The sequence below is a fragment of the Choloepus didactylus genome, chromosome 23 (genome assembly GCF_015220235.1).
Source record: "Choloepus didactylus isolate mChoDid1 chromosome 23, mChoDid1.pri, whole genome shotgun sequence".
NCBI classification, from domain to species: domain Eukaryota; kingdom Metazoa; phylum Chordata; class Mammalia; order Pilosa; family Megalonychidae; genus Choloepus; species Choloepus didactylus.
This window is the reverse complement of record NC_051329.1, coordinates 9,017,180-9,042,146: the sequence shown is the minus strand read 5'-3', so window position 1 is coordinate 9,042,146 and position 24,967 is coordinate 9,017,180. Positions and strand designations below refer to the sequence as shown.

Here is a 24,967-nt window from a genome sequence, read left to right as displayed (position 1 = left end):
CCTAGATGTTTGGTTCTTTTAGTTGCTATTGTAAAGGGAATTTTTTTCTTGATTTCTTCTTCCAGTTGTTCATTGTTAGTATCTAGAAACACTACTGATTTGGGGGTGTTGATCTTGTACCTGCCACTTTGCTGATTTCCATATCCGTATTTTTTTATTTAAAATACATAGGGTTGACACACAGGCTCTTTCTTGTCTGATCAGACCCCCATGGAAAAATGTCTTTATGAAGACTTGGGAACCTGGGCCTCTAGAGAGAGGTGAGTGGTTCGTGGACTCCTTCGGGTGAGAAGGAACTCCATTTCCACTGAGCTAAGCAATAGGTGTCTGTTTTATTCTTTTCATTTCCATGAGCCCTGCTCCATGGTGTCTTAGAAGATACTAGGGGCATAGTTTGGAGAAGGTAGAATTTGAATAGGATAGGAAGGGAGAAGCCATTTACCTGCCCAGGACAGGACCAGAGTGTTTAGAAGGCATGAGGCCAGTGTGCTAGAGATGCCGCTCCTCAGGTGTGTGTTGAGCTCCTGCTGGTTCAGGCCTTGGACTGGGCTCTTCGGGGACATACACACCTCTGAACAAGTCTCTCAAGTTGGTGGTAGTGTTATTCCCATTTTACAGATGAAACCAAAGTTGTTTCTGACATAACAAGGCTGCATGGATCAGAGTGAAAGGGCTATAGGGTCATTTCTGTCTAGTAAATGGCCTCTCCATCCACTAGTTGCCAAGGCAGCATCCTGAGAATTATCCCTGATGTCTTTCCTGCCCCTCCTTCACTCCCCAACACCAAGTTCTGTTACATTTATCTTGTAAATTTCTTACAAATACATCATTGCTCTTCTCTGTGCTCACTGCCATTACCCAAGTCCAAGCCCACATCATTTCTCACCCAGTTCATCCTCTACCTGATGGTCCCTGTGGTAGAGCCAGCGTGAGCTTTAAAAAGCCCAGGTCTAGTCATGCGCATCCCTACTCAGAACCCTCCAAGGGCTTTCCAGAAGGCGCAAACCCTCCCTGTAAAGGACCTCGTCTTGTCAGTCTTGCCCCATTTGCCTTTCTGACCTCATTTTTGCTCTCTTCCTTCAACATGCCATGTTTTTTTTTACCTCTTAGAATCTTCCAAGGCCCATTTCCTGTGCCCCAAACCCTTTCCCCATCTGCACTCCTGTTTCTGCCATCTCCTATTCTTCAGATCTTTCCTTAAATGTTGCTTCCTCAGAGGCAAGCCCAAACATCTCTCATCCCTCCCCCGGTACACACCCACAGCATCCTATATTCCTGGGAACACGGGTCATGTCTGTCATTACTCCATTTTTCTTTCCACCCTTCTGCAAGGTCCCACAGGGCAAGCACCAGGGGCCTCGTGTTCACTGCTATACTAAGCACAAAACTAGTGCCTGGCAGATGCCCGGCTGATTTGTAGACTGATCTGTCAGCCCACTTCTCGTTCTGTCTCACCAACTGCGTCTTCCTCGTCTCTGAATCAGAAAGGGTGGAGGCGTGGAGGGAATTGTGAAGACTTCTGGGGAGGGGAGGTAAGAGTTAGCAGGTGGAGATAGGACTGTTAGTTAATGTCGAGCTCAAGGATATGCTGAACAAGGTTCAAATGTAATCCTAAGATTATAGTTAATTCAAAAACTTCAAGCTTGACAATTTAGGGTATAGATACAATAAGAATAATCCCTAAACAACATGTAAAAGCATATCATCTCAGACATGGACTTGATTCCACAGAACACAATCGATCTACTTGTTTTTAGAAGTTTTTATGTATGCCGTAAGATCTAAGTTTAGACTTTTAGGTAAAATGATGTGATTGCACTTGTCCTAAATTTTAATAAATATGCTTTTTTAAAAGCAATTTTTAACTTTTTATTTCAGAAAATTTCCACTTTTCACAGAAGTAGAATAGTGTAATGAACCCCCATATACCCATCATCCATTTTAACAATTATCAACTCATGGCCATTTTTGTTTTATATATACCCCACCCCACCCCCATCAATTTTTTAAATATTTTTTATTGTGAAATATGTATACAGAAAAGTGATAACTTTCAAAGTAAGGTTTAACAAGTGGTTATAGAGCAAATTTCATAGTATATTATGGGTCTCAGTTACTTTCTTCTTGCTGTTCTAATACGTTAAAGACTGAAAAAATATATATAATGATTCAGTAATCATAATCCTTTGTTAAATCCTATCTTGTCTGTTGCTACCCCTTCCTCTCATTTGATCACTGTCTCAATCTTCAGGGATATCTGGGCAATGTCCACTCTAAATTGTTCATATGGAAAAGGGGTGTCGACATTATGGCATCCCCATTATTTTGAAGTAAATTCTAACACCATATGGATTTCATCTGTAAATAGTAATGAGCTTTTTAATACCTTTTCCAGAATTGTGTATATACCTGCAGTGCTGGTCATTTAAAAATTCCCAAAGGCTTTGTGATATGCTACAGTCACAGTTGATGGTAAAGCCTGGGTAATGGCAATTCTGATTGATGAGATCTTCTGTTTCACTGAAACATTAACTAGAAAACCCTTGTAGTTTAAGAGGGGAAGAGCTTTCCAAAATGAGTCTACTTTCCTGCCTTAATGGGTTTTGTACTGGTTTGAAGTGGTATGTACCCCAGAAAAGGCCATGTTCTTTTAATCCATTCCTGTGGGCGCACACCTATTGTGGGCAGGACCTTTTGATTAAGTTGTTCCAATTGAAATGTAGCCCATCCTATTCAAGGTGGGTCTTAATCCTTTACTAGAGTCCTTTATGAGGATAAAAACACAGACAAAGGCCGAGAGAGCTCAGAGAGAGAAACATTCAGAGCAGCTTAGAGGAAAGCCCCTGGAGGAGCTGAGAGAGCTACTGAAGTCAGGAGCTGAAAGCAGTGAAACCCAACCCAGGAGAGAAGGACCAGAAGACACCGGCCGCGTGCCTTGCTATCTGACAGAGGAACCCCAATGCCAGTGGCCTTGCTTCAGAAAAGGTACTATCCTGTTGATGCCTCAATTTGGACATTTTCATGGCCTTAGAACTGTAAATTTGTAAACGAATTAATCTCCATTGTAAAAGCCACCCAGTTTTGGTACATTGCATTCCAGCAGCTTTAGCAAACCAAAACAGGTATGATATAGCAAACGGTCTCATCACTCAGTCTACTCTGACCAATTTTCAGTCCCAGGGGATGTGCGTGAACAGGGCTGGTTGGTTCCATTCTAGATGGGTGGGGGGAGTGGGGCCTGGGTGAGCATGGGGTAGCAGCCCTGCCTGGCTGCCCCTCTCATCACCCTCAACCCTGATTCCAACTGTCTGGTCTCCTGAGTCTCCAGCCCCACCCGTCAGTGTAGTGAGAATGACTTCTACTGCGTAAACACCAGGAGTCCTGTACCTCCTTCCCCCAACACTTCCTGTGTGTTTACCCGGCTTTTACTCCTTTCCCCCATCTCGTCTGGACTAGGCTTGGGGAATACAACAGTGACTTATTAGAGACCCAATGAAATCCGTCTGATACCTAATGGGAGGGGTGAGTGCTGGGTGCTGGGAGACCATAGGAGCAGCATCTAACCATTCCTGGGAGGGGGAAGTCAGGGAGGTGACATCGGAGCCAGGAACCAGGATGACAAGTAAAGTTAGCCGGGCAAAGGAGGGGTGCTCCGATATGACATTGAAAGGGTATCTCTGTGCTATTTCCAAGTGTTGGATAGTTTTTTTAATAATAGTAAAGTTGTTCTGCTATAGGGCAGTCAAAAGCAGTGGTGGATGTCCACCGCACTGGGTGTTTGGGGAACAATCACTCAAAACGTTATCACTGGAGACCAGGATATTTGGGGGACTTAAAAGCCCAGTGCAGACTAGAGCAGAAACACCTACGAGAGTCAGAATGAGAAGTCCAAACAGAACTGCATGACCCAGAGTCCTAACTGCACACACACATACACACACACACACACACAAATGTGAACTTACAAAATCAGACTACCTCTTTGGGCCTCAGTTTCCCCAAATATAAGATGAGGATGAAGGTGCTGGTCGACTCTAGATCAGTGGTTCTAAGGCTTGAGTGTGCCTCAGAATTCCCTGGAGAGCTTGTTAAGGCCCGGCTGACTGACTCCATCCCCGGAGTTTCTGATTCAGTAGGTCTGGGGTGGGCCCAAGAATTTGCACGTCTAACAAGTTGTCAGATGATACTGAAGCTGTCGGTCCAGGGATCACGCCCTGAGAACCATTAGTCCAGATGATTTTTAAGAACCTTAGCAGCTTGGGACTCTATGTTTATTTGAGTGATAAAATCTTTGGCCCTGGCTAGGAATAAATAAGTCACCGGTGAGATGATAGAACAGGTCTTTGAGGGTCAGAGGCACTTGAAATCCGGTGGAGAATCATGCGGATGATGCTTGCATGATTACTTGCTGCCAGGTGTGGTGTTAAGTACCCCTAAGATCCAGTCACTGCCCAGGGAGCGTGGGCTACCTGAAACAGGGACCAAGGATGGGTAGCAGGGGGAAGGGCAAGCTTGGAAATGGGTTCCACCACTTAGCTGAGTGGCCTTGGGTAAGTGATACAATGTCTCTGTGCCTCGGTTTCCCCATCTATAAAAGGGACCTAATAATGGTACTTACAGGAAAATGTTCCATATCCGGTTGTTGCTGCTAGTATTGTTACCCCTTGCTATCGAATCTGCCCAGTGGGGGGGAAATGGCTGTGGCAGAAGTTACTCTAATTCCACATTACTTCTCACCCTCCCTTAGCCAGACACCACCCACCCTGGATTCCCGTCCACTAATTTCAGCCCCCTCACAAAATCTAGAACAGATCATGAGAAAACCCAACAAAATTTATTAAATAGGTTCCAAGGACTCCTCCAAGGAGCATTAACAACTCTTAGTACAATAAATATCAATAAATTAACATAGCTGCCACCTCCTGCCCTCACAAGGGTGTAGTAAGAATAAGTAAAATTTAAGATGGCAGGAGGAAAACATTCTGTAAATACTGAGGTTAATAACAATGACATAGTTGGAAATCTTTTTCAAGTTGATTCATAAATTTAGATATCAGTCCTCCCCAGACTAGCCCATCTGAGAATTCATTGAAAAAATTTACTTAATAACTCTCAGCAGTATTCTCACACTTAGCTGTCAGCCCTTTTTTTTTTTTTTTTTTAAGACTTCAATTTTCTGCCATTCCAAAAGGAATAGTTTCAACCATATGGCCTTAATTGGCCTTAGGAATCAACTTGAGCATTTTGTCCATGCATGCTGAAAACTGTTTAAAAATAGCCAAGATAAAACATTTATGTTCAAAGAAATCTGTAGGCACAGAAACATTTGTTTCTTGTGTGTCTCGAAATTTGAGTTTTTTAAGTTGTTCTATGACTTCATCGATAGTATCTTTGTTTTCTCTAAATGGTCTGATCTTCTGAAAATGTCTCAGGACGGCTGAGCTGTCAAAGTTGTTTGGCGATTGGGCATCAGGGGTAAAACAAGGCAGGGTGTAATGGTAGGATTCCGGCACTCCCTTCTCTTCTTTCCGCTGTGGAACAGGGGAAAATGATGAGCACTGTGTTTGCAGTGACAGCTAGAAATCAATGGCTAACTTCCGGCACTTCCTCTGTGAGCCGCCCGGGCCATGTGCTTTGCCTTGGCCATCTCATCTAATCAGCACAGCAGCCCTGAGGCTGGGACCCCTGTTATCCCCATTTCCAGAAGAAACGAAAGCTCAGTCCATTTACGGAGCTGGTCTGAGGCCAGGGGGCAGAGGAGGATTCCAGCTCCTCTGCCCCACCTGCCTGAGGCCTCCGCACCTTCTGGAATCTGCTCGGGAGGTGGGGAGTAGGAGAGTGGCTGGGTTTCCACGCCGGCTTTGTGCTCTTGGTGGCTCTGTGTTAAAGCCATATGCTCTACTTACAGAGTGGAGATTCATGCTTTTCTGGAAATCAAGATCCTAGAGAGAGTTTTTCCAAACATACCAAGTACTCCAGACTGTTCCCTCTCCTTTCCAGCTTCCCAAGGACTCACAGCTCAGGGCACCTCGTTAGCCTTAACTGCCCAGCCACCTTGCTGACAGCCTCTGCCTTTTGGGCCTCAAATCTGTTTCCATTTCACAAATCTGTTTCCATTTATTTTGCATTGATTTGTATGTTTGTTTAACCAAACTATTTTATGAGGTTCTGTCTTGATCACAGCCCTGAGTAAATGAAAGAGCACTTATATTTATACAGTCTCACTCCTTATTCAAGGGTGTCAGGCTCAGCAAAGCCTCCGATAGAAGCAGACTGGGGTCCTAATTAAACAATTGAAGTGGCGTGCAAACAGATGCCTCCTCTGTCAACTGACCTTCTCTGCTGTGAGAGACACTCTGGGTGATCTGCAGGAGGATTTTAACATCCTGCCCTTGCTGGGGCATCTCTCACCACTTAGGTTGGCTCTCTCTGTTCCCTGGCCTGCTCCTGGATGCAAGGTTGCCATCGCCAAGGATGTGCTTCAGGCAGGAAAACTTACTTTAATATTACTGTGAATAAATATTTTGTGGATGACAAATCTAAGGCAGACCCAATAATATTTGAGAAATTAAGTTTTTGGCTCTCTTGGCTAATCTCTGCCTCTAACGCCTTCATTTGTGCATTTTTATCCTCCTAAAAATTCAGTCATAACCTGTTTAGTTGGTCCCCATCCCTTCCTGTCCTACCCATGCCTTGGCTTCCAGCTGGGAAAGCATGGGCCTCCTCTGGGGGCAGTGGAAGGCATTTATTTTTTAATGGTTTGGGAAAAAAAAAATCTCTAGGGCACTTACATATTCTTCCAAAAGTCTGCTAGACGAATAATTTAGTTCCTTGATTATTTTTCGTAGTACTCCTGGTTGTAGTTGATGGGTGGACAGCGAAATTCCCATACAGCAGAGCAGAAGCAAGACAAGCCTCGTGGGTCCTGGAGAGAGAGAAAGGTGCTGTGAATGATCTGCATCAGACCCCCCTCCCACCCAAACTTCAATCACTGAAGCTGTTGTTGTTGAGCAACCACTGGGCCAAGCCCCTCCAGGATCTTCCTCTCTGTCTGGTAAGACAATCCTGTGCCCAAGAAGCAGGTGGCAGCAAGACACAGTGGTACCTGTGTGGCAGAGCATGGCGAAGGAGAGAGCGAGCCCTACTTCGGCAGTGGCTTCTTGGGACAGGTGCATTTGCCACGGTCTTTGGGGAGTATTTGAAGGGCCACTTGGGGGAAGGGAGCACAACCGATGTCCCGCCCATGGCAAAATCATTGCTCAGCTTTTCTCCAGAAAACACTTTCAAAATTCTGCCACCCAAGGCTGGGTGAAAGCAGTGATGGGGAGAGGAAGTGCTGAGGTTACCCTCGAGGTGGGCAGATGCCTGACTCAGTGCAGGCAGAGGAAGGCACACGCATCTTTGCCGTTTCCTCTTGGAAAGAGCTTGTTGATCTGCCTAGAAGAAATTCCGAAGCCCAAGGTTGGCAGGCACAACCACCAGGAACCGATGACTGATAGGATTTGAGTGTCGGTGACCCACAGGGAATTTCTGGGAAGGGTCACAGTGATTGTGTGTAGGTGTAAGGTGGGCATGGGGCTTGCAGAATGTACTATCTGGAGATTTCTGAATTATGCCTGTGTGCAGGGTTGGCCCTGATAACTGCTGCATATGTGGTGAGTCAAAGGCTTTATCTCCACACCACTTCTCCTTGAACATCCTTGAACTCTCACTGGTGTCTTTGCAACCCCAGGGCCCAGAACCAGAATCCATGCTCAAGTGCTCTTTGTTGAAATCACTTACTCATTTTTTGAGGGCCAATTCTGATCAGGTGCTGTTCTAGGTCTCCAGAAATGGTGGTGAACAAGTCAAACAAGGTCCCTGAACTCACAAAGCTAGTGTTCTAGTGGGCAAGGAGCCATGATAACAAAATTGATACATAAACAAGAAAGTGTCAGCAGTTGATCAGCTCTAAAAATAAAACAAGTTGATGGGATAGAGACAAGATAGAGGTGAGGTGATCAGGATTCTCAGAAGAGTTGAAATTTAAGGGAAAATCTGGGGAAAGAGTGTTCCAAATAGAGGGGCCACTAGTACAAAGTCCTCACACAAAAAAAAGAACTTGGTGTGTCTGAGGGACAGGAGGCAGGTCACGTGGCTGGAGGGAAGTGGCAGGAGAAGAGAGCGGTGCAAAGGTAGCAGCAGCCAGATTCTGGAGGGCATCAAAGACCGGGGCAAAGAGCTTGGGTTTCATTCCAAGTGTGGTGAGAAAACTCTGGAAGGCTTTAGGCATGGAAGTGGAGGATCTTGTGTGTTTTGAAAAGAGGGAAAGACATGGGCTGCTGAGTAGAGAATGCGTTGTGGGATCCCAGGTGGAAGCAGAGGGACCAATTATGAGGCCACACAGCTGTCCAGAAGGAGGTGATGTGGCTTGGACCTGGGTGGGAGGGGATGGAGATGGAGTCTGCAGAACTGTCTGAAGGACTGGATGTAGCAGATGAGTTGAAGAGAAGAATCAAGGGTGACTCCTGGGTTTTGGGGGAAGCAGCTGGGTGGGTGATGTGCAGTGAGGTAAGAGAGGGCTAGAGAACAGAAGTCCAGATCCTGTTCAGAACATGTTAAGTTGGAGGCATTTCTTAGATGTAAAATCAGCAACTGGATATGAGTCGAGGGCTTCAGGATGAGCTCATGTCTGGAGAAGACCGTTGAACTCAAGATACACGATAGAAGAGACAGAGCTGGGAACCTCCTTCCACCCTTTATCCCAACTTTCTGTCTTCTCATCCAAGCTTCTTGTTAGAGTGGCCACACTTGCTTTTTCCTCACTTTCCAAACCACCACAATATGGCTTCCACCCATCAGTTTATTCCTGTGGTAGGTAGAATTTTGGCCCCAATGACTCATCCTCTGGTGTAACTTCCATAATTATTTTATGTTACGTGCCAAAATGGACTTTGCAGATGTAAATAAGGTTACTAATCAGCTGACCTTAAAATAGGGAGATTATCCTGGATTATCCAGGTGGGCCCCATGTAATCACATAAGTCCTTAAAACAGAAGAGGAGGGCAGAAGAGGAAATCAGAGAGATTCAAAATATGAGGACTCAACTTGCTATTGCTGCTTTGAAGATGGAGGGGCCACAAGGAAAATATGAAAAGGAACTGAATTCGGCCAACAACCAGTAAGCTTGGAAGAGGAACCTGAGTCCCAGATGAGAACCACAGCTCTGGCTAGACCTTGACTTTTGCCAGGCAAGACCCTGAGCAGGGAATCCAGCCAAGCCTTTCCGGGCCTCTGACCTTGTGAGAAATTGTGAGACAGACAGTAGATTTGTGGTTTTAAACTGCTGGGTTGTGGTGACTTGTTATTGGCATCAGTAGAGACCTAGTAGAATCCCAGTGACCTCATGTTGCCAAACTTACAGGCTCTTTTCAGCCTTCATCCTATTTGAACTCTTCATGGCATATAATAATGCCAACCACTTCCTCCTTCTTAAAAACCTCCTTCCCCTTTCCTTCCATGACAATCTTAGTCTAATACGTTTTGCCCTCTGACAGAGGCCTCTCAGTTTTTTAGGCTAAATAATTTTCCTGCTTGGCCCTTTTGTGGAGGTGTCTCCAAGGGCCTTACCCTATATTTCATCTATATTTCTCACACTTTATTGTTTTTCTCCCTCAAACAATAGATCTAAATATCCAACTGCCTAAAAGGGTCTCCACCTGAATGTCCCCCCTGTACCTCAAACTCAACATGTCCAACTCAAGGATCTAAATAAACCAGGGTAATATTACACTGGAGATGAAAGATGTGCATGGATTGGAGAACTATTTATGAAGTTAGGTTCACAAGAGATGGTGACTGACTGGATATGGAAATGGTGAAAAGGGAGGTGTTGAGGATGACTTACGGTTTGAGCAAATGGATGGGTGGTGGGCCACCAACTGAAAGAGGACCACAGAAAAAGAGAGCACCTGGCGCTTGGGTGAAGTGATGAATTCAGATTTTGACATGGTGAGAGAGAGGTGAAGATATACAGCAGGCCGTAGAACATTTGCACCTGGAGCTTGACGAACAGAACTAGAGATATAAATTTTGGTGTCATCAGTATACCGTGGTTGATAAAACAGTAAGCCCACCAGAGAAGACGTGTGTGAGATGTGTAAGTCAAATGGGGAGCCCTGGGACACACCTCCACTAGCCAGATCGACAGAAGAACATTGAGAAGGCACTCTCAAGAGGGAAAGAGAAGTTCTTGGAAAAGTGTTGTCACGGAACGAGAGGAAAGTGGTTTTCGTGAAGGAGGCAATGGTTGGCATCATCTTATTACAGAAAGAAGTAAAATGAGATAAGGGTTGGAGAGAATCACCAAGTTCGGCAACACGACATCACCGAGACCTTTCTTAGGGAGGTTGAATAATACGTGGTCGTGATTGAAACCACATCATGGTGGTTTGGAAAGGGAGAGAAAAGCAAGCGTAGGCCACTCCGTCAAGCTTGGATGATACGTGTGACTATATCTCAATAAGATTGCATTTAAAAAATAAATAATAGCATAAAAGAGTTTTTAATGAAGGCAAAAAAACAAAAGCTGTGAACATATTTGGGTAAAAATGTGTACACATTTCAATTAGCAAAAATTTAAAATGAGAGCATTAATTTGACAGAATGTTTTGTGTTGACTATGTAACTTATCAAGAATATCTTAATAACATTATATTATATAAACATACAAGTATTATATATAATATATTAATAATATTTAAGCTTATATTTTAAAATAATATAAATAAGGCCAAAGATCTTAGCCATAAAATGCAATGCTAAAGAAGATTGTAAGTAAATTTATGACAAAATTTAAAATAATAAGACTCCTTTTAAAAAGAATCCTATTTTCCCTTTTTTCTATGGTATAGTATTAAAGACAGATATGGATAGGAGACAGATTAAAGTCAACAAATATGCACCAAAAATAATTATTCTGCTTATGATATTGTTACTTAGATAGGCTATATAAAGTCATTTTAAAATATGTTTTGCTTTAATTACCATGGATATAAAGTATTTTCCTTTTTCTAGAAAAAAATATTGTGAAACTACCTTATGAGCAAAGGTCTTATATAGGCCAACAAATAATAAAGCTAAGTTGTCCAATCAATAAATACATACCTCAGAAAGATTTAAAAAAAAAAAAAAAAAAAAAGCCCTGGGCTCAGCCAGGCAGTTCTTGTGAGCATCTCCACCCAGTCGCCCTCAGCCGGGCCAGGGCTGGAATTGTTGGGGGCTCAGCCCACTTTTTCTCCCTCTGGGGGTCTCCCCAGGGCTGCAGCTTCAGGGTAGCCAGACCTCTCACATGCAGCTCAGAGCTCCACGGGCAGATGTCCCGAGAGAGAGGTCAAATTTCTAGGTTTCTCAGTGCACCCCTTGTTTTCTGGACTTGCTGGGCAGCGGATGCCCCAAAGGTAGGAACTGTAATATTTCACAATTTTCCACTACCCATAGGGAATATTTAATAAATGTTTAATAATTTAAACCAGTTAACCAGAATATTAGCTCACTATCTACTCCCTGAACATGCTACTTAATAGAATCTGTACAATAAAATATACCTTTCCCAGCCACTTTAGGAAACAAGCTGGCAGTTCTTCAGAAAGGTAAACATCGAGTTGCCATATGACCCAGAAATTCCACTCCTAGGTATATACTCAAGAGAAATGAAAATATATGTCCACACAAAAATTTGGATGCAAATATTCTTAGCAGCATTATTCATAAAACACAAAAAGAAGAAACAGCCCAAATGTCTATGAACTGGTGAACAGATACACAAAATGTGGTCTATCCATACAATGGAATATGATTCAGCCCTAAAAAGTAATGAAGTACTGATACAGGATATGATATGGATGAACTGTAAAAATATTGTGCTAAATGAAATAAGCCAGATGAAAAAGGCCACATATCATATGATTCTATTTACAGGAAATTTCCAAAGTAGGCAAATCCATAGAGAGAGAAAGTTTAGAGGTTGCCTAGGGCTGTGGAAGGGAAGGTAGAAGAGGGGTAAGGAGGAGGGACTGCTAATGGGTGCAGGTTTCAAGCATACCAATATATGCTTTTCCCAAAAGGGAAAAGAAAGAGAAAGGAGCAGTAATAATGGCTGAAAGCTTCCCAAATTTAATGAAAGACGTGAATATACAGATTGAAGACACTCAACAAACTCCAAAAAGGATGAGCCCAAATAACTCAAACCAAGACACATTATAATCAAATTATCAAATGCCAAAGAGAAAAAGAGGATTCTGACGGCCACAACAGAGAAGCAATGCATCATGCACAAGGGAGTCCCGATAAGATACGTGCCGTTTTCCATTGGAGACCATGGAGGCAAGAAGGCAGGGGGGAGACATATTTAAAGTTCTGGAAGCTAAAAGTGGCCAAGCATTCATATCTGGCAAAACTGTCTTTCAAAAATCAGGGAGGACAGGATGAATCTGGACCTGTCATCATGGGATTGAGAACATCTTCTTGACCAAAGAGGGGATGCAAAATGAAACAAAATAAAGTCTCAGTGGCTGAGAGATTTCAAATGAAGTCAAGAGGTCACTCTTGTGAGCATTCTTATGCACTATATAGATAACATTTTTTAGATTTTAGTGTATTGGAATAGCTAGAAATAAACACCTGAAACTATCAAACTCCAACCCAGTAGCCTTGACTCTTGAAGACAATTGTATAACAATGTAGATTACAAGGGGTGACAGTGTGATTGTGAAAACCTTGTGGATCGCACTCCCTTTATCCAGTGTATGGATGGATGAGTAGAAAAATGGGGACAAAAACTAAATGAAAAATACGGTGGGAAGGGGGGAATGGTTTGGGTGTTCTTTTTTACTTTCCTTTTTTTTTATTCTTATTTTTATTCTTTCTGGTGTAAGGAAAGTGTTCAGAAATAGATTGGGGTGATGAATGCACAACTATATTATGGTGCTGTGAACAGTTGATTGTACACCATGGATGATTGTATGGTATGTGAATATATCTCAATAAACTGAATTTTTAAAAACTGAGGGAGGAATTAAGACATTCTCAGAAATACAAATTAAAACTACAATGAGATACCACTTCACACCCACTAAGAAGGCTATTATTTTTTTTTAATGAAAATAACAAGTGTTGATGTGTTTGCAGAGAAATAGGAACCCTTGTACATTGTTGGTAGCAATGTCAAATGGTGCAGCCACTGTAGGGAACAGTTTGGCAGTTCCTCAAACAACTAAACCAAGAATTACCATGTGACCTGGCAGTTCCACTCCTAGGTATACACCTGAAAGTACTGAAAGCAGGGACTCGTACAGATTATTTGTACATTAATGTTATTGCAGCATTATTTACAATAGCCAACCCAATGTCCTTCAACAGATAAATGGATAAAGAAAACATGGTCTATCCATACAATGGAATATGATTCAGCCATAAAAAGAAATTAAGTTCTGGTACATGCTACAACATGGATGAACCTTGAAGACATCATGTTGAGTGAAATAAGCCAGATACAAAAAGATAAATACAGGATTTCTTTTATATGAAATACTTAGAATAAGCAATTCATAGAGTTAGAAAGCAGAAAAGTGGTTACAGGGGTAGGGACATGAATATGATTTTTGGCTTGGGATGATGAAAATAGTCTGAAAATAGATAATGAAAGTTAAACAGTACTGTCAATGTACTTAATGTCAAAGAATTGTCCACTTAAATGGTTAAAATGATTTTTTATGTTTATGTATATTTTACCACAATTAAAAATAAAGTTTCCAAAGAACAGTTTTGAAAAGTATAGATTGAAGATCAATAAGGGAATAGAGGACCTGAGCAATACTACAAACCAACTAGACATAGCAGACATATATAGAACTCTTCATCCATCAACACCAGAACACACATTCTTCTCAAGCGCGCATGGATCATTCTCTAGGATCGACCATATGATGGGCACAAAACAAGTCTCATAAATTTAAAGAGACCGAAATCATACAAAGTGCCTTTTACCACAATGGAAAATCAATGAATGAGGAAGAACTGGAAAATTCACAAATAAGTGGAAATTAACCAATACACAAACAGTCAATAGGACAAAGAAGAAATCAGGAAATATCTTGAGAAGAATGAAAACAAGAAGACAATATACCCAAACTTATGGGATTCAGCATCACGACTGTTCAGGCGGTAATTTATAGCTGTAATAACTTACAAGAAAAAAGAAGAAAGAACTCAAATCAGAAACCTAACCTTACAACTGAGGAACTAGAAATAGAAGAGCAAATTAAATCCAAAGTGAGCAGGAGGAAGAAAATAATAAAGATTAGAGTGAAGATAAAAAAGAGAATAAAAACATAATAATGAGAATCAATGAAACCAAAAGTTGGTACTTTAAAAAGATCAATAAGATGGACAAAACTTCAGCTAGACTGACAAAAAAAGAGAAGGATGCAAGCAACAAAAATCAGAAATGAAAGGGAAGACAATTCTACCAATTTCAAAAATAAAAAAGATTATAAGAGGACACTGTAAAAAATTGTACACCCACAAATTAGACAACCTAGATGAAATGGACAAATTCCTAAAAACATAAAAATTACCTAAACTAACTAAAAAAGAAATAGAAGATCTCAGCAGACCAATAACAAGTAAAGAGTTTGAATCAGTAATCAAAAACCTGCCAAGAAAGAAATGTCCAAGAACAGATAGCTTCTCAGGTGAAATTTACCAAACATTTGAGGAACAATTAATACCAATCTCTCTACAACTCTTTCAAAAAATTGAGGAGAAGGGGATACTTCTTCATTCTATGAGGCCAGTATCACTCTAATACCAAATCCAGACAGAGATATCAAAAGAAAAGACAATTGTAGACCAATATCCCTATGATTATAGATGAAAAAAAAAAATCCTCAACAAAATACTAGTAAACCAAATCCAACTGCACGTTAAAAGGATCATACACCATGTAATGCAAGGGTGGTTTAACATAAGAAGATCAAACAGTGTAATACACATTAATATAATGAAAGAAAGGAAAAAAAACCACAAGAACATCTCAATGACGCAGAAAAGTCATTTGATAAAATCCAGCACCCTTTCTTGATTAAAAAAACAACAGCTCAGAAAACTAAGGGAAATTCCTCAACATGATAAATGGCATATATAAAAAACCCACAGCTATCATCTACACAATTGTGAAAAACCGAAAGCTTTCCCTGTAAGATCAGGTACAAGACAAGGATGCCCGCTGTTGCCACTGTTATTCAGCATTGAAGTAGAAGTTCTAGATAGAGTAGTTAGGCGAGAAGAAGAAATAAAAGGCATTCAAATTGGAAAGGAAGAAATAAAACTATCTCTATTCACAGGTGGCTTGATCCTATATATAGAACATCCAAAGAATGTATAAGAAAATGACCAGAGCTAATACATGAATTCAGCAAAGTGGGAGGATACAAAATCAATATGCAAAAATCAGTGATGTTTCTATACACAAGGAAAGAAGAATCTGAAAAGGAAAACAAGAAAACAATCCCATTTACAATAGCAATTAAAAGAATCATATCTAGGAATAAATTTAAGCAAAGATGTAAAAGACTTGTATGCAGAAAACTATAAATCATTATGAAATAAGGAAGACTTAAATAAATGGAAAGATATTCCATGCTCTTGGATTAGAAGACTAAGTTATCAGTACTACCCAAAGCAATTTACAGATTTAATGCAATTCCAATAAAAAAATCCAACAGCCTTCTTTGCAGAAATGGAAAAGCTAATCATCAAATTCATATGGAAGGACAAGAGGTGCTGAATAGCCAAAACCATCTTAAAAAAGAAGAATGAAGTTGGAGGACTCACACTTCCCTATTTCAAAACTTATCACAAAGCCACGGTAATAAGGACGTTGCGGTACTGGCAATGGATACCAGTGGGATCAAAGTGGGAGCTCAGAAATAAGAAATAACCCTCATATCTATGGCCAATTGATTTTTTACAAGGGGCCAAGTCCACTCAATAGGAAAAGAATAGTCTCTTCAACAAATTGTGATGGGAAAACTGGATATCCACATGCCAAAGAATGAAAATCGATCCTTACTTCACACCATACACAAAAATTAACCCAAAATAGATCAAAGACCTAAATATAGGAGCTAAAACTATAAAGCAAAAAAGACTATGTTACAAGAAAACAGGGAAATATCTTCAGGACCTGGTATATTAGGCAAAAGATTCTTAGACTTTACACCAAAAGCATGAGCAACAAAAGAAAAAATATGTATATATATATATATATATATATATATATATATATAGGACTTCATCAAAATTAAAAACTTTCTTGTGTCAAAGAACATTGCCAAGAAAGTGAAAAGACAACCAACAGAATGAGAGAAAAAATTTGGAAACCAGATATCTGATAAGGGTTTAAAATCCAGAACTCCTACAAGTCAGCAACAAAAAGACAAAACCCAATTTTAAAACGGGCAAAGGCTCCCTACTACCTGGGACCTGACTCTCAGGGGTGTAAATCTCCCTGGCAACATGGGATGTGACTCCCGGGGTTGAGCCTCGACCCAGCACTGTGGGATTGAGAGGATCTTCTTGACCAAAAGGGGGAAGTGAAGTGAAACAAAGTTTCAGTGGCTGAGAGATTTCAAATGGAGTCGAGAGGTCACTCTGGAGGGCATTCTTATGCATTGTGTAGATATCCCTTTTTAGGTTTTAGTGTAAGGAAATATCTGAAACTGTTGAACTGCAACCCAGTAGCCTGGACTCTTGAAGACAATTGTATAACTATGTAGCTTACATGGTGTGATGGTGTGATGGTGAAAATCTTGTGGCTCACATTCCCTTTATCCAATGTATGGATGGGTGAGTAGAAAAATGGGGACAAAAACTAAATGGAAAATAGGGTGGGATGGAGGGATGAAATTATTTGGTTGTTCTTTTTTACTTTCATTTTTATTCTTATTTTCATTCTTTTTGGAGTAAAGAAAATGTTCAAAAATTGATTGGGTGATGAATGCACAACTGTATGATGTTTCTGTTGATTGTACACCATGGATGATTGTATGGTATGTGAATCTATCTCAGTAAAACTGAATTTTAAAAATGAGCAAAGGGCTTGAATAGACATTTCTCCAATGAAGGTAGACAAAGGCCAATAAGCACATGAAAAGATGCTTTGATTTACATTTCCCAAATGGAAATGTAAATCAAAACCACAACGAGATACATTTGGGAAATGTAAATCAAAACCACAACGAGATACTATCTGATACTGAAATTATTGTTATTAAAGTAACAGAAAATAACAAATCCTGCAAGGATACAGAGAAATAGGGCCTTCGTGTATTGTTGGTGGGAATGTAAAATGTTGCAGCTGCTGTGGAAAACACTTTGGCAGTTCCTCAAAAAGTTAAACATAGAATTACTGTATGATCCAGCAATCCCAATTTCAAGTATCTAAGACTGAAAGCAGGAACTTGAACATATATCTGTACACCAATGTTATTCACGATAACCAAAAAGTGGAAGCAACCCAAATGTCCATTAACAGATGAATGGATAAACAAAATGTGTTATCTGCATACAGTGGAATATTATTCAGACGTAAAAAGGAATGAAGTTCTGATACATGCCACTACATGGATGAACCTTGAAAACATCATGTTGAGTGAAATAATAAGGCAGATACAAAGGCACAGATATTGTATGATTCTACTTATATGAAAACGCTTGAATATGCAAACTCATACAGACAGAAAGTAGACTACAAGAGGTTAGGGGGAGGGAGAATTAGGAGTTAAGGAATAATGGGTGCAGGCTTTCTGTTTGGGTGTAATGGGAAATGTCTGGTAATATGTGGTAGTGAGCACGACATTGTGAATGTGATTAATCCCACTGAACAGTGTGCTTGGGAGTTGAGACGGGGAAGTTCATGTTACGTATGTTTCCACGATTTAAAAGAGAGGACAAGAGAGACTGAAGAGACAAAGGAAGCTAAATGCAATACATGATCCTGGACTGGATCTAATAATGGAGGAGAAAATGTCCAAAAGGAGATTACTGGGACATATGAATTAACTGGAACGTAGACTGTAAGTTTTATATTGATGCTGTTTCCTGAACTTGATAACTGTACTTAAGGTGGTGTTTCGGTTTGCTAAAGCTGCCGGAATGCACAATACCAGAAATAGACTTGGTTTTAACAATGGGGATTTATTAACTTACAAGTTACAATTCTAAGACCATGAAAATGTCCAAACTAAGGCATCAACAGAGGACACTTTCTCTGAAGAAAGGCTGGGGGCACCTGGGACGCCCCTGTCACACAGGAAGGCACATGGCTGGCGTCTGCTGGTCCTTCTCTCCCGGGTTTCATTGTTCTCAGCTTCTGGCTTCAGTGGCCTCCTCTCTCAGCTCCTCCAGGGGCTTTTTCTCTGTATGTCATTTATGTCATTTTTTTTTAAATCATATTTTTTATTGTAGAATATAATAACGTGTATACATAGAAGTGATAACTTTCCAAGTGCAATTCAACAAGTAGAGAACAAATTTCAAAGAATATTACAGGTTACAATTCCACAGTTTCAGTTATTTCCTTATTATGAAATATAACATATATACAAAAAGGTAATGTCTTTCAAAGTATGATTTAACAAGTAGATATATAGGAAAGTTCCAAAGTTGTTAAGAGTTATAGTACCATAGTTTCAGTTATTTTCTTATTGTGAAATATAACATATATACAAAAAACATAGCTTTCAAATTACAATTTAACAAGTAGCTATAGGAGAAATTTCAAAGGATGCTATGGGTTACAGTTCCACCATTTCAATTCTTTCCTTCTAGCTATTCTAATACTCTAGCAACTAAGAAAAAGAAAATTATATAAAAATTCAGTGTTGTTAAATTCCATCTTGTCTGTTGCTTCCCCTTCCTCTAGTTTAATCACTTTCCTGATCTTCAGAGATGTCTAGGCAGTGACCACCCTAACCTGTTCATGTTGAAAAGGGGCGTCAACTTTATGAGCAAAGGGGCACATCTAGTTGATGTTCTTGAAGAGGCTATTGCCTCTGGGTTTTGGGACTTCGCTGGCATAGGAGCACTCTGAAGGATTTTAGTGTCTGATGAATAAACTTAGTGAGTGAAACTTTATTATAGAGTCTCAGTTAGGGATCCGGGTATTCTGTAAGTTTTTTGAGACTACTATTGACTTGGACTTATCATACTATGGTCATTTGGCATATCTAGATGAAGCTTGTATAAGAGTAACCTCCAGGACAGCCTCTCGACTCTATCTGAAATCTCTCAGCAACTGAAACCTTATTTTGTTGCCTTTCTTTTCCCCCTTTTGGTCAAAAAAGGCACTCTCAATCGTTTGATGCCAGGGTCAGGCTCATTCCCAAAATCCATGTCCCACGTCACCAGGAAGGCTCATTCATCTTGGGGGTCCTGTCTCACTTCGGGGGGAGGGTGATGAATTTATTTGCAGAATTCAGCTTAGAGAGAGAAAGTCCACATTTGAGCAACAAACGAGGTTCTTTGGAGGTGACTCCTAGGCATAATTACAGGTGGGCTCAGCCTCCCCTTTAGAACCATATATTTCACCTGAACAAGCCTCAATATTGAGGGCTTGGCTTATAAAGTAGGGGGTTCCTAAGTTCACATAGCATATATTATGTCCACAATAATCCATCCATATCTTACAATATCATCACTCAATTGTACAGTCCTCATCACTCTCCATTTTAAACAATTCTCATGACCCAAAACATCTCCTAGCTCTTGTCAATTATTTTTCCCTAGTATTTGTGTAATACTAGTATGGTATTCCTATTAATTATAGTCCCTAGTATGCAATATGTAGATATTTCCCATATACCCTTCTGTTGTCAACTCTCTGTGCCAGTGTCATACCTTAGAAGTATATCATGCAAGCACCTATCTATATTTGTGGTGCTGATACAGCTCTGATACTTTAAATCCCATTAACAAACAATCATCACCCCTATCCATTACCATCTTTGAATTCACCATCAGTAACATATCTGAACATATTAGATATTATTCCTCCTCACTAGCTACTGTCTATCACTAGGCCCCCGATATTCTGTATTATAAGACACTGATTTTACATTGTTCAGATAGTTCACAGAAGTGGTAACATACAATATCTCTCCCTTTGTGTCTGACTTATTTCACTCAGCATTATATCTTCAGGGTTCATCCATGTTGCCATATGTTTCAGGACCGCGTTCCTTCTTACTGCTGCATAGTACTCCATTGTATGTATATACCAGATTTTGTTTATCCACTCCCCTGTAGAAGGACATTTGGATGGTTTTCATCTCTTGGCAATTGTGGACAATGCTGCCATGAACATTGGTATAAAAATGTCTGTTCGTGTCACTGCTTTCAGATTTTCTGGGTATATACCAAGAAGTGGAGTTACCAGATCATTGGGTAATTCAATATCTAGTTTTCTGAGAAACCGCCAAACTGTCTTTCAGAGTGGCTGTACCATTACACTGTCCCACCAGCAATGAATAAGTGTTCCAATTTCTCTACATCCTCTCCAGCATTTGTAGTTTCCTGTTTGTTTGATGGCAGCCATTCTTATTGGTGTGAGATGATATCTCATTGTGGTCTTGATTTGCATCTCCCTACTGGCTAGTGAAGACGAACAGTTTTTCGTGTGTGTTTTAGCCATTTGTATTTCCTCTTCAGAGAAACCTCTTTTCATATCTTTTGCCCATTTTATAATTGGGCCATTTGTACTATTGCCGTCGTAGGATTTCTTTATATATGCAAGTTATCAGTCTCTTATCAGATACATGGTTTCCGAATATTTTCTGCCATTGCGTTGGCTGCCTCTTTACCTTTTTGACAAAGTCCTTTGAGGCACAGAAGCTTTTTATTTTATTTTTCATCTCTTTTTGACAAAGTCCTTTGAGGCACAGAAGCTTTTTATTTTATTTTTCATCTATGTTTTTCTTTCGTGCTTGTGTTTTGGGTGTAAGATCTTAGAAGCAACTTCCTAATACTAGGTCTTGCTGATGTTTCCCTACATTATATTCTAGGAGATTTATGGTACTGTCTCTTATATTGAGGTCTTTGATCACTTTCAGTTAATTTTTGTGTAAGGTATGAGGTAGGGGTCCTCTTTCATTCTTTTTGATATGGCTATCCAGTTCTCCCAGCCCCGTTTGTTGAAGAGACTGTTTTGTCCCAGTTCAGTGGACTTGTGGGACTTATCAAAAATCAGTCAACTGTATATTTGGGGGTCTATTTCCAAACTCTCAATTCAATTCCATTGATCAATATGTCTATCTTTATGCCAATACCATGCTGTTTTGACCACTGCAGCTTTATAGTAGGTCTCAAAGTCTGGAAGTGTAAGTCCTTGCACTTCATTCTTTTTTAGGATTTTTTTTTTTTTTTTTGGTTTTTACAGTGGGGGTTTATTAGTTCACAAATTTACAGTCCTAAGGCCATGAAAATGTCCAAATGAAGGCAGCAAGAGGTAGATACCTTCTCTGAGGAAAAGGCTGACAGTGTCTGGAACACCTGTTAGCTGGGAAGGCACGTGGCTTAGCGTCTGCTGGTCCTTTGCTTCCAGGTTGTGTTGCTTTCAGCTTCTGATTCCAGCAGATTCTGTGGGTTCACACTTAGCCTCTCCGGGGCAAACTAAGCTTCACCTCTCAGCTTACCATCTCCAAACATCTGGGACTCTGTCAGCTCTGGGCCTTTTCTAAGCCTCTCTGAGCTCTCTTCAAAATGTCTCTGCCTTTTAGCTTCTCATAGAGGATGCCAATAAACTTATTAAGACCCACCTTGAAAGGGTGGGGCCACTTCTCCATGGAAATAATCTAATCAAAAATTCCCACCCATAATAAGTCTGCCCCCACAAGATTGGATTAAATGAACGTGACTTTTTCTGGGGGTACATAATAGATTCAAACCAGCACATACATCAATCTAGTATTTGTCTTTGTTTATGGCCCATTTTTCCCCACATATAATTTTTCTTTTATTTTTCAATATATTGATATTTTATATTATAGTTTATGGGTTGCTGTCTGGATTTAAAGGGTCTTCCAAAGCCTTAGGTTACATAAATTTTTTTAAAACTTCTAACATTATTTTGTTTTCTTGTTTAAGTCATTAATCCATCTGGAATTTACTTTTGAATATATTTTGATTGCTAGCATCATTTATTAAATTTAACAAATTTAAGTTTTCCTACCCCACTAAAATACCATCCTTGTCCCAAATATCACAACCTATTTCTAGGCCACTTACTCTATCCCAGTGATCTATTTGTTTATTCCTAAACCAATGCTATACAGTGCTGATTGCTGTGGCTTTACAGAATGTTTTAACAACTGGTTTATAAATTTAAATTCAGTGGAGATCGCCTAACACAATAACCTATGTTACCAGGCTAAACCAGTTGTATACAGAACTTGGAATAAAACTTATCTTGCAATCTGCATGTATTTGAACTTTATACAAATATTAATAACAGAAACCACTTGAACATTAGGGTAATATAAGGCAGCAATGGTCAAACATAATCTGATTCCAAATGTCTGACAAAAGCAGCCTCACTCCTTTCTGATTGCCTTTAAAAATAAATGAATATTATAAAATTGAATTTGTAAAGCATAGTTACCCAAATCAAATACTACTTTTCTCACTTATATATACTTTATGTATTGGACTTCATATAAGATTTTGTTTATAAAATGGGTTTTATTACCAGCAAGTTTTTAAACTATTAATCCAATATATAATTTTAGCGTATTCACAATGGTATTATTAATTACCACTAATTCCTGTTTATCTGATTTATTATTTTTTTAATGGAAAAACAAAAGTGCAAAATTCACTCAATAAATATCATTTGATCCTTATGCAGTTTTGCTGCAAAAAGTGAAGTTCACGATTTTAGAATGATTTTAGCAGTTTATCAACAAAGCAATCAGTTTTCACACAGTTTCAATAATTGCCGCGATTTCCTTGAACTGTCTGCAGAAACTCTGAAACTGTGGAATTGTCATTTCAAAGGACTTGTTCTTTACTTGGCCTGAATGATCTGCCACTTTTAGCATGACTGCAACATAAGGATATTTAAGAGATCTGCAATTGTCGGAACTTACAGCCATACCCAGTTTCCATTGAAAATCTATCAGCTGGTTGGTGACTTGAGACTTGGCGTCCAGCAGCAGCTCGCCAGACCCCTCCATGGGGGACAGAAGTTCGGACACCGAACTCGGACTGACTTCCCTAAAGCCAACACTTCCGCTACCGCTCTTTAGGATGTTTTTGACAATTCGAGTCCCCTTTCCCTTCCAATTTGTATGTCATTTCTTGGTTTCTTCTGTGTGTCCTTTACTCAGCTGGGTCACATCTCAATTGAAATAATAGGTCTGCACCCACAGAAATGGATTAAAAGAACATGGCCTTTTCTGGAGTACATAACAGCTCCAAACTAGCACAGGTGGTTACGTAAGTGTTTATCTTTGTTCTATGAAAAGTACATGGAAGTATTGTGTTCAAGGAGCATGTTGTATACAATTTTCTCTCAAATATTTAGAAAATAGATGAATAGAGAAAAAGAGGAAGGAAGGGAGGAAGAAAGGAAGGAAGGAGGGAAAGAAGGAAGGAAAACAAAGAAAATATGGCAGAATGCTAAAAGGTGGTAGATCTGGTATGTGGGTTGGGGATATGTTGGAGTTCACCGTATGGATTTTGTTTTATTTTTGTAACTGATCTGTAAGTTTGAAATTATTTCAAAATAAAAAATTAATTAAAATAAAAAGAACAGATCAGTCTAAAAGGGCTCTTTAGACTTGGGACTTGGTGCTTAAAAAGAGAAAAGAAAAGAAAAGGAAAAAAACGCCATATAGGTAGAAAGTGATTGAATCCTTTGACTCAGGGGTTGGAGATTACAATGGAAACCCACTGACCTGAGTTTTAGGAATGCTTGACTCGGGGCTCATTGCTCCTCTCCTGATCTGTAAAATGGGGATAATATAGCCCTTTCCTCGGAGTGTGGTTGGAATGATGAACAGAGACAAGATAGGACGTGGGTAGTGTAGGAGCTGCAGCAGTATAACCCTCAGACTGTTGGAAGCCGACAAGTGTATTATTATCCCATTTTTACAGATGAGATAACTGAGGCCAGAAGACAAAAATCCAGTTCGTTTGTGGCCGAGTCAGGGTTTCCGAATCCGTGGAAGACCTTTTCCTCCAGGACAGGTTTGCACAGAGAAAACCTTAGTCGCAGATTCAAGGAGCACCCGCCCCGCGCCCCGCCCCGGCGCGCCCCCCGCCCGCCTCGAGCACGCGCCCCTCACCCCCCACCCCACCCCGGCTGCCTGGCAACCCCGAGGGCCGCGCGGCCTGGCGGCCATGGAGGCGCCCGGCGGGACCGTGAGCCGGGCGGTCCGCGAGCACCTGCGGCAGCTGTGCCTGCGCGAGTTCCCGTGCGGCCTGGGCAGCTGGGTGCGGGCGCCGCAGGGGCGCGCCGCGGGGAGCGGGGCTGGGGGCGCGGCGGGCAGCGGCCGAGGGGCCAGGCTAGGCTGGCTGGGAGTCGGGGCCGTCGGGCCCAGCGGCTGGCTGGTCCCGGAGAAGGAGGGGGAAGGTTTGGATCTGGGCATTTGGGGACCCGGCCACTCGCGGGCTGGGGGAAGGACTTTGCCCCGCGGAGCCAGGACGGGGCTCAGGAGAGCCCGGCTTCCCGGGCTGGGGGAGGCAGAAGGAAATAGGGCGTCGGGCCCATTTCTGCTTTGTGGCTGCCTGAGTTTGCCAATTCTAGATAATCTATATGAGTGGAATCATACAATATTTGTCTTTTAGTGCCTGGCTTCTTTCACTCAGCATAATGATTTCAAGGTTCATCCATGTCCTAACATGTATCAGAACTCCTTTCTATGACTG

General features: G+C 40.8%; 3 protein-coding genes across 3 annotated transcripts in view; 1 reads left to right on the top strand and 2 right to left on the bottom strand.

Annotated features, from left to right (window-relative positions):
- Window positions 1-5,213: 5,213 nt before the first annotated feature.
- The window catches only part of IL31 (interleukin 31), a 20,408-nt gene continuing 654 nt past the window's right edge, over window positions 5,214-24,967 (bottom strand). The window contains exons 2-3 of the mRNA XM_037816861.1: window positions 6,792-6,925; window positions 5,214-5,531 (exon numbers count right to left, since the gene is read on the bottom strand). Coding sequence (XP_037672789.1) covers window positions 5,214-5,531; window positions 6,792-6,890 — 417 coding nt within the window. The 5' untranslated portion in view covers window positions 6,891-6,925. The remainder of the gene's footprint in view (window positions 5,532-6,791; window positions 6,926-24,967) is intronic.
- On the bottom strand, window positions 22,808-23,299 carry LOC119519524 (COMM domain-containing protein 6-like). Its single transcript, XM_037817215.1, has one exon. It carries the CDS (start codon window positions 23,269-23,271, stop codon window positions 23,014-23,016), a length of 258 nt encoding a protein of 85 aa, XP_037673143.1. The 5' UTR covers window positions 23,272-23,299; the 3' UTR covers window positions 22,808-23,013.
- The window catches only part of LRRC43 (leucine rich repeat containing 43), a 20,792-nt gene continuing 20,244 nt past the window's right edge, over window positions 24,420-24,967 (top strand). Inside the window, exon 1 of the mRNA XM_037817216.1 lies at window positions 24,420-24,532. Coding sequence (XP_037673144.1) covers window positions 24,440-24,532 — 93 coding nt within the window. The 5' untranslated portion in view covers window positions 24,420-24,439. The remainder of the gene's footprint in view (window positions 24,533-24,967) is intronic.

What these genes read in the sequence shown, in the direction of transcription:
- LOC119519524 (XM_037817215.1), bottom strand. Translation starts at nt 23,271, where the DNA reads ATGGAGGGGTCTGGCGAGCTGCTGCTGGACGCCAAGTCTCAAGTCACC.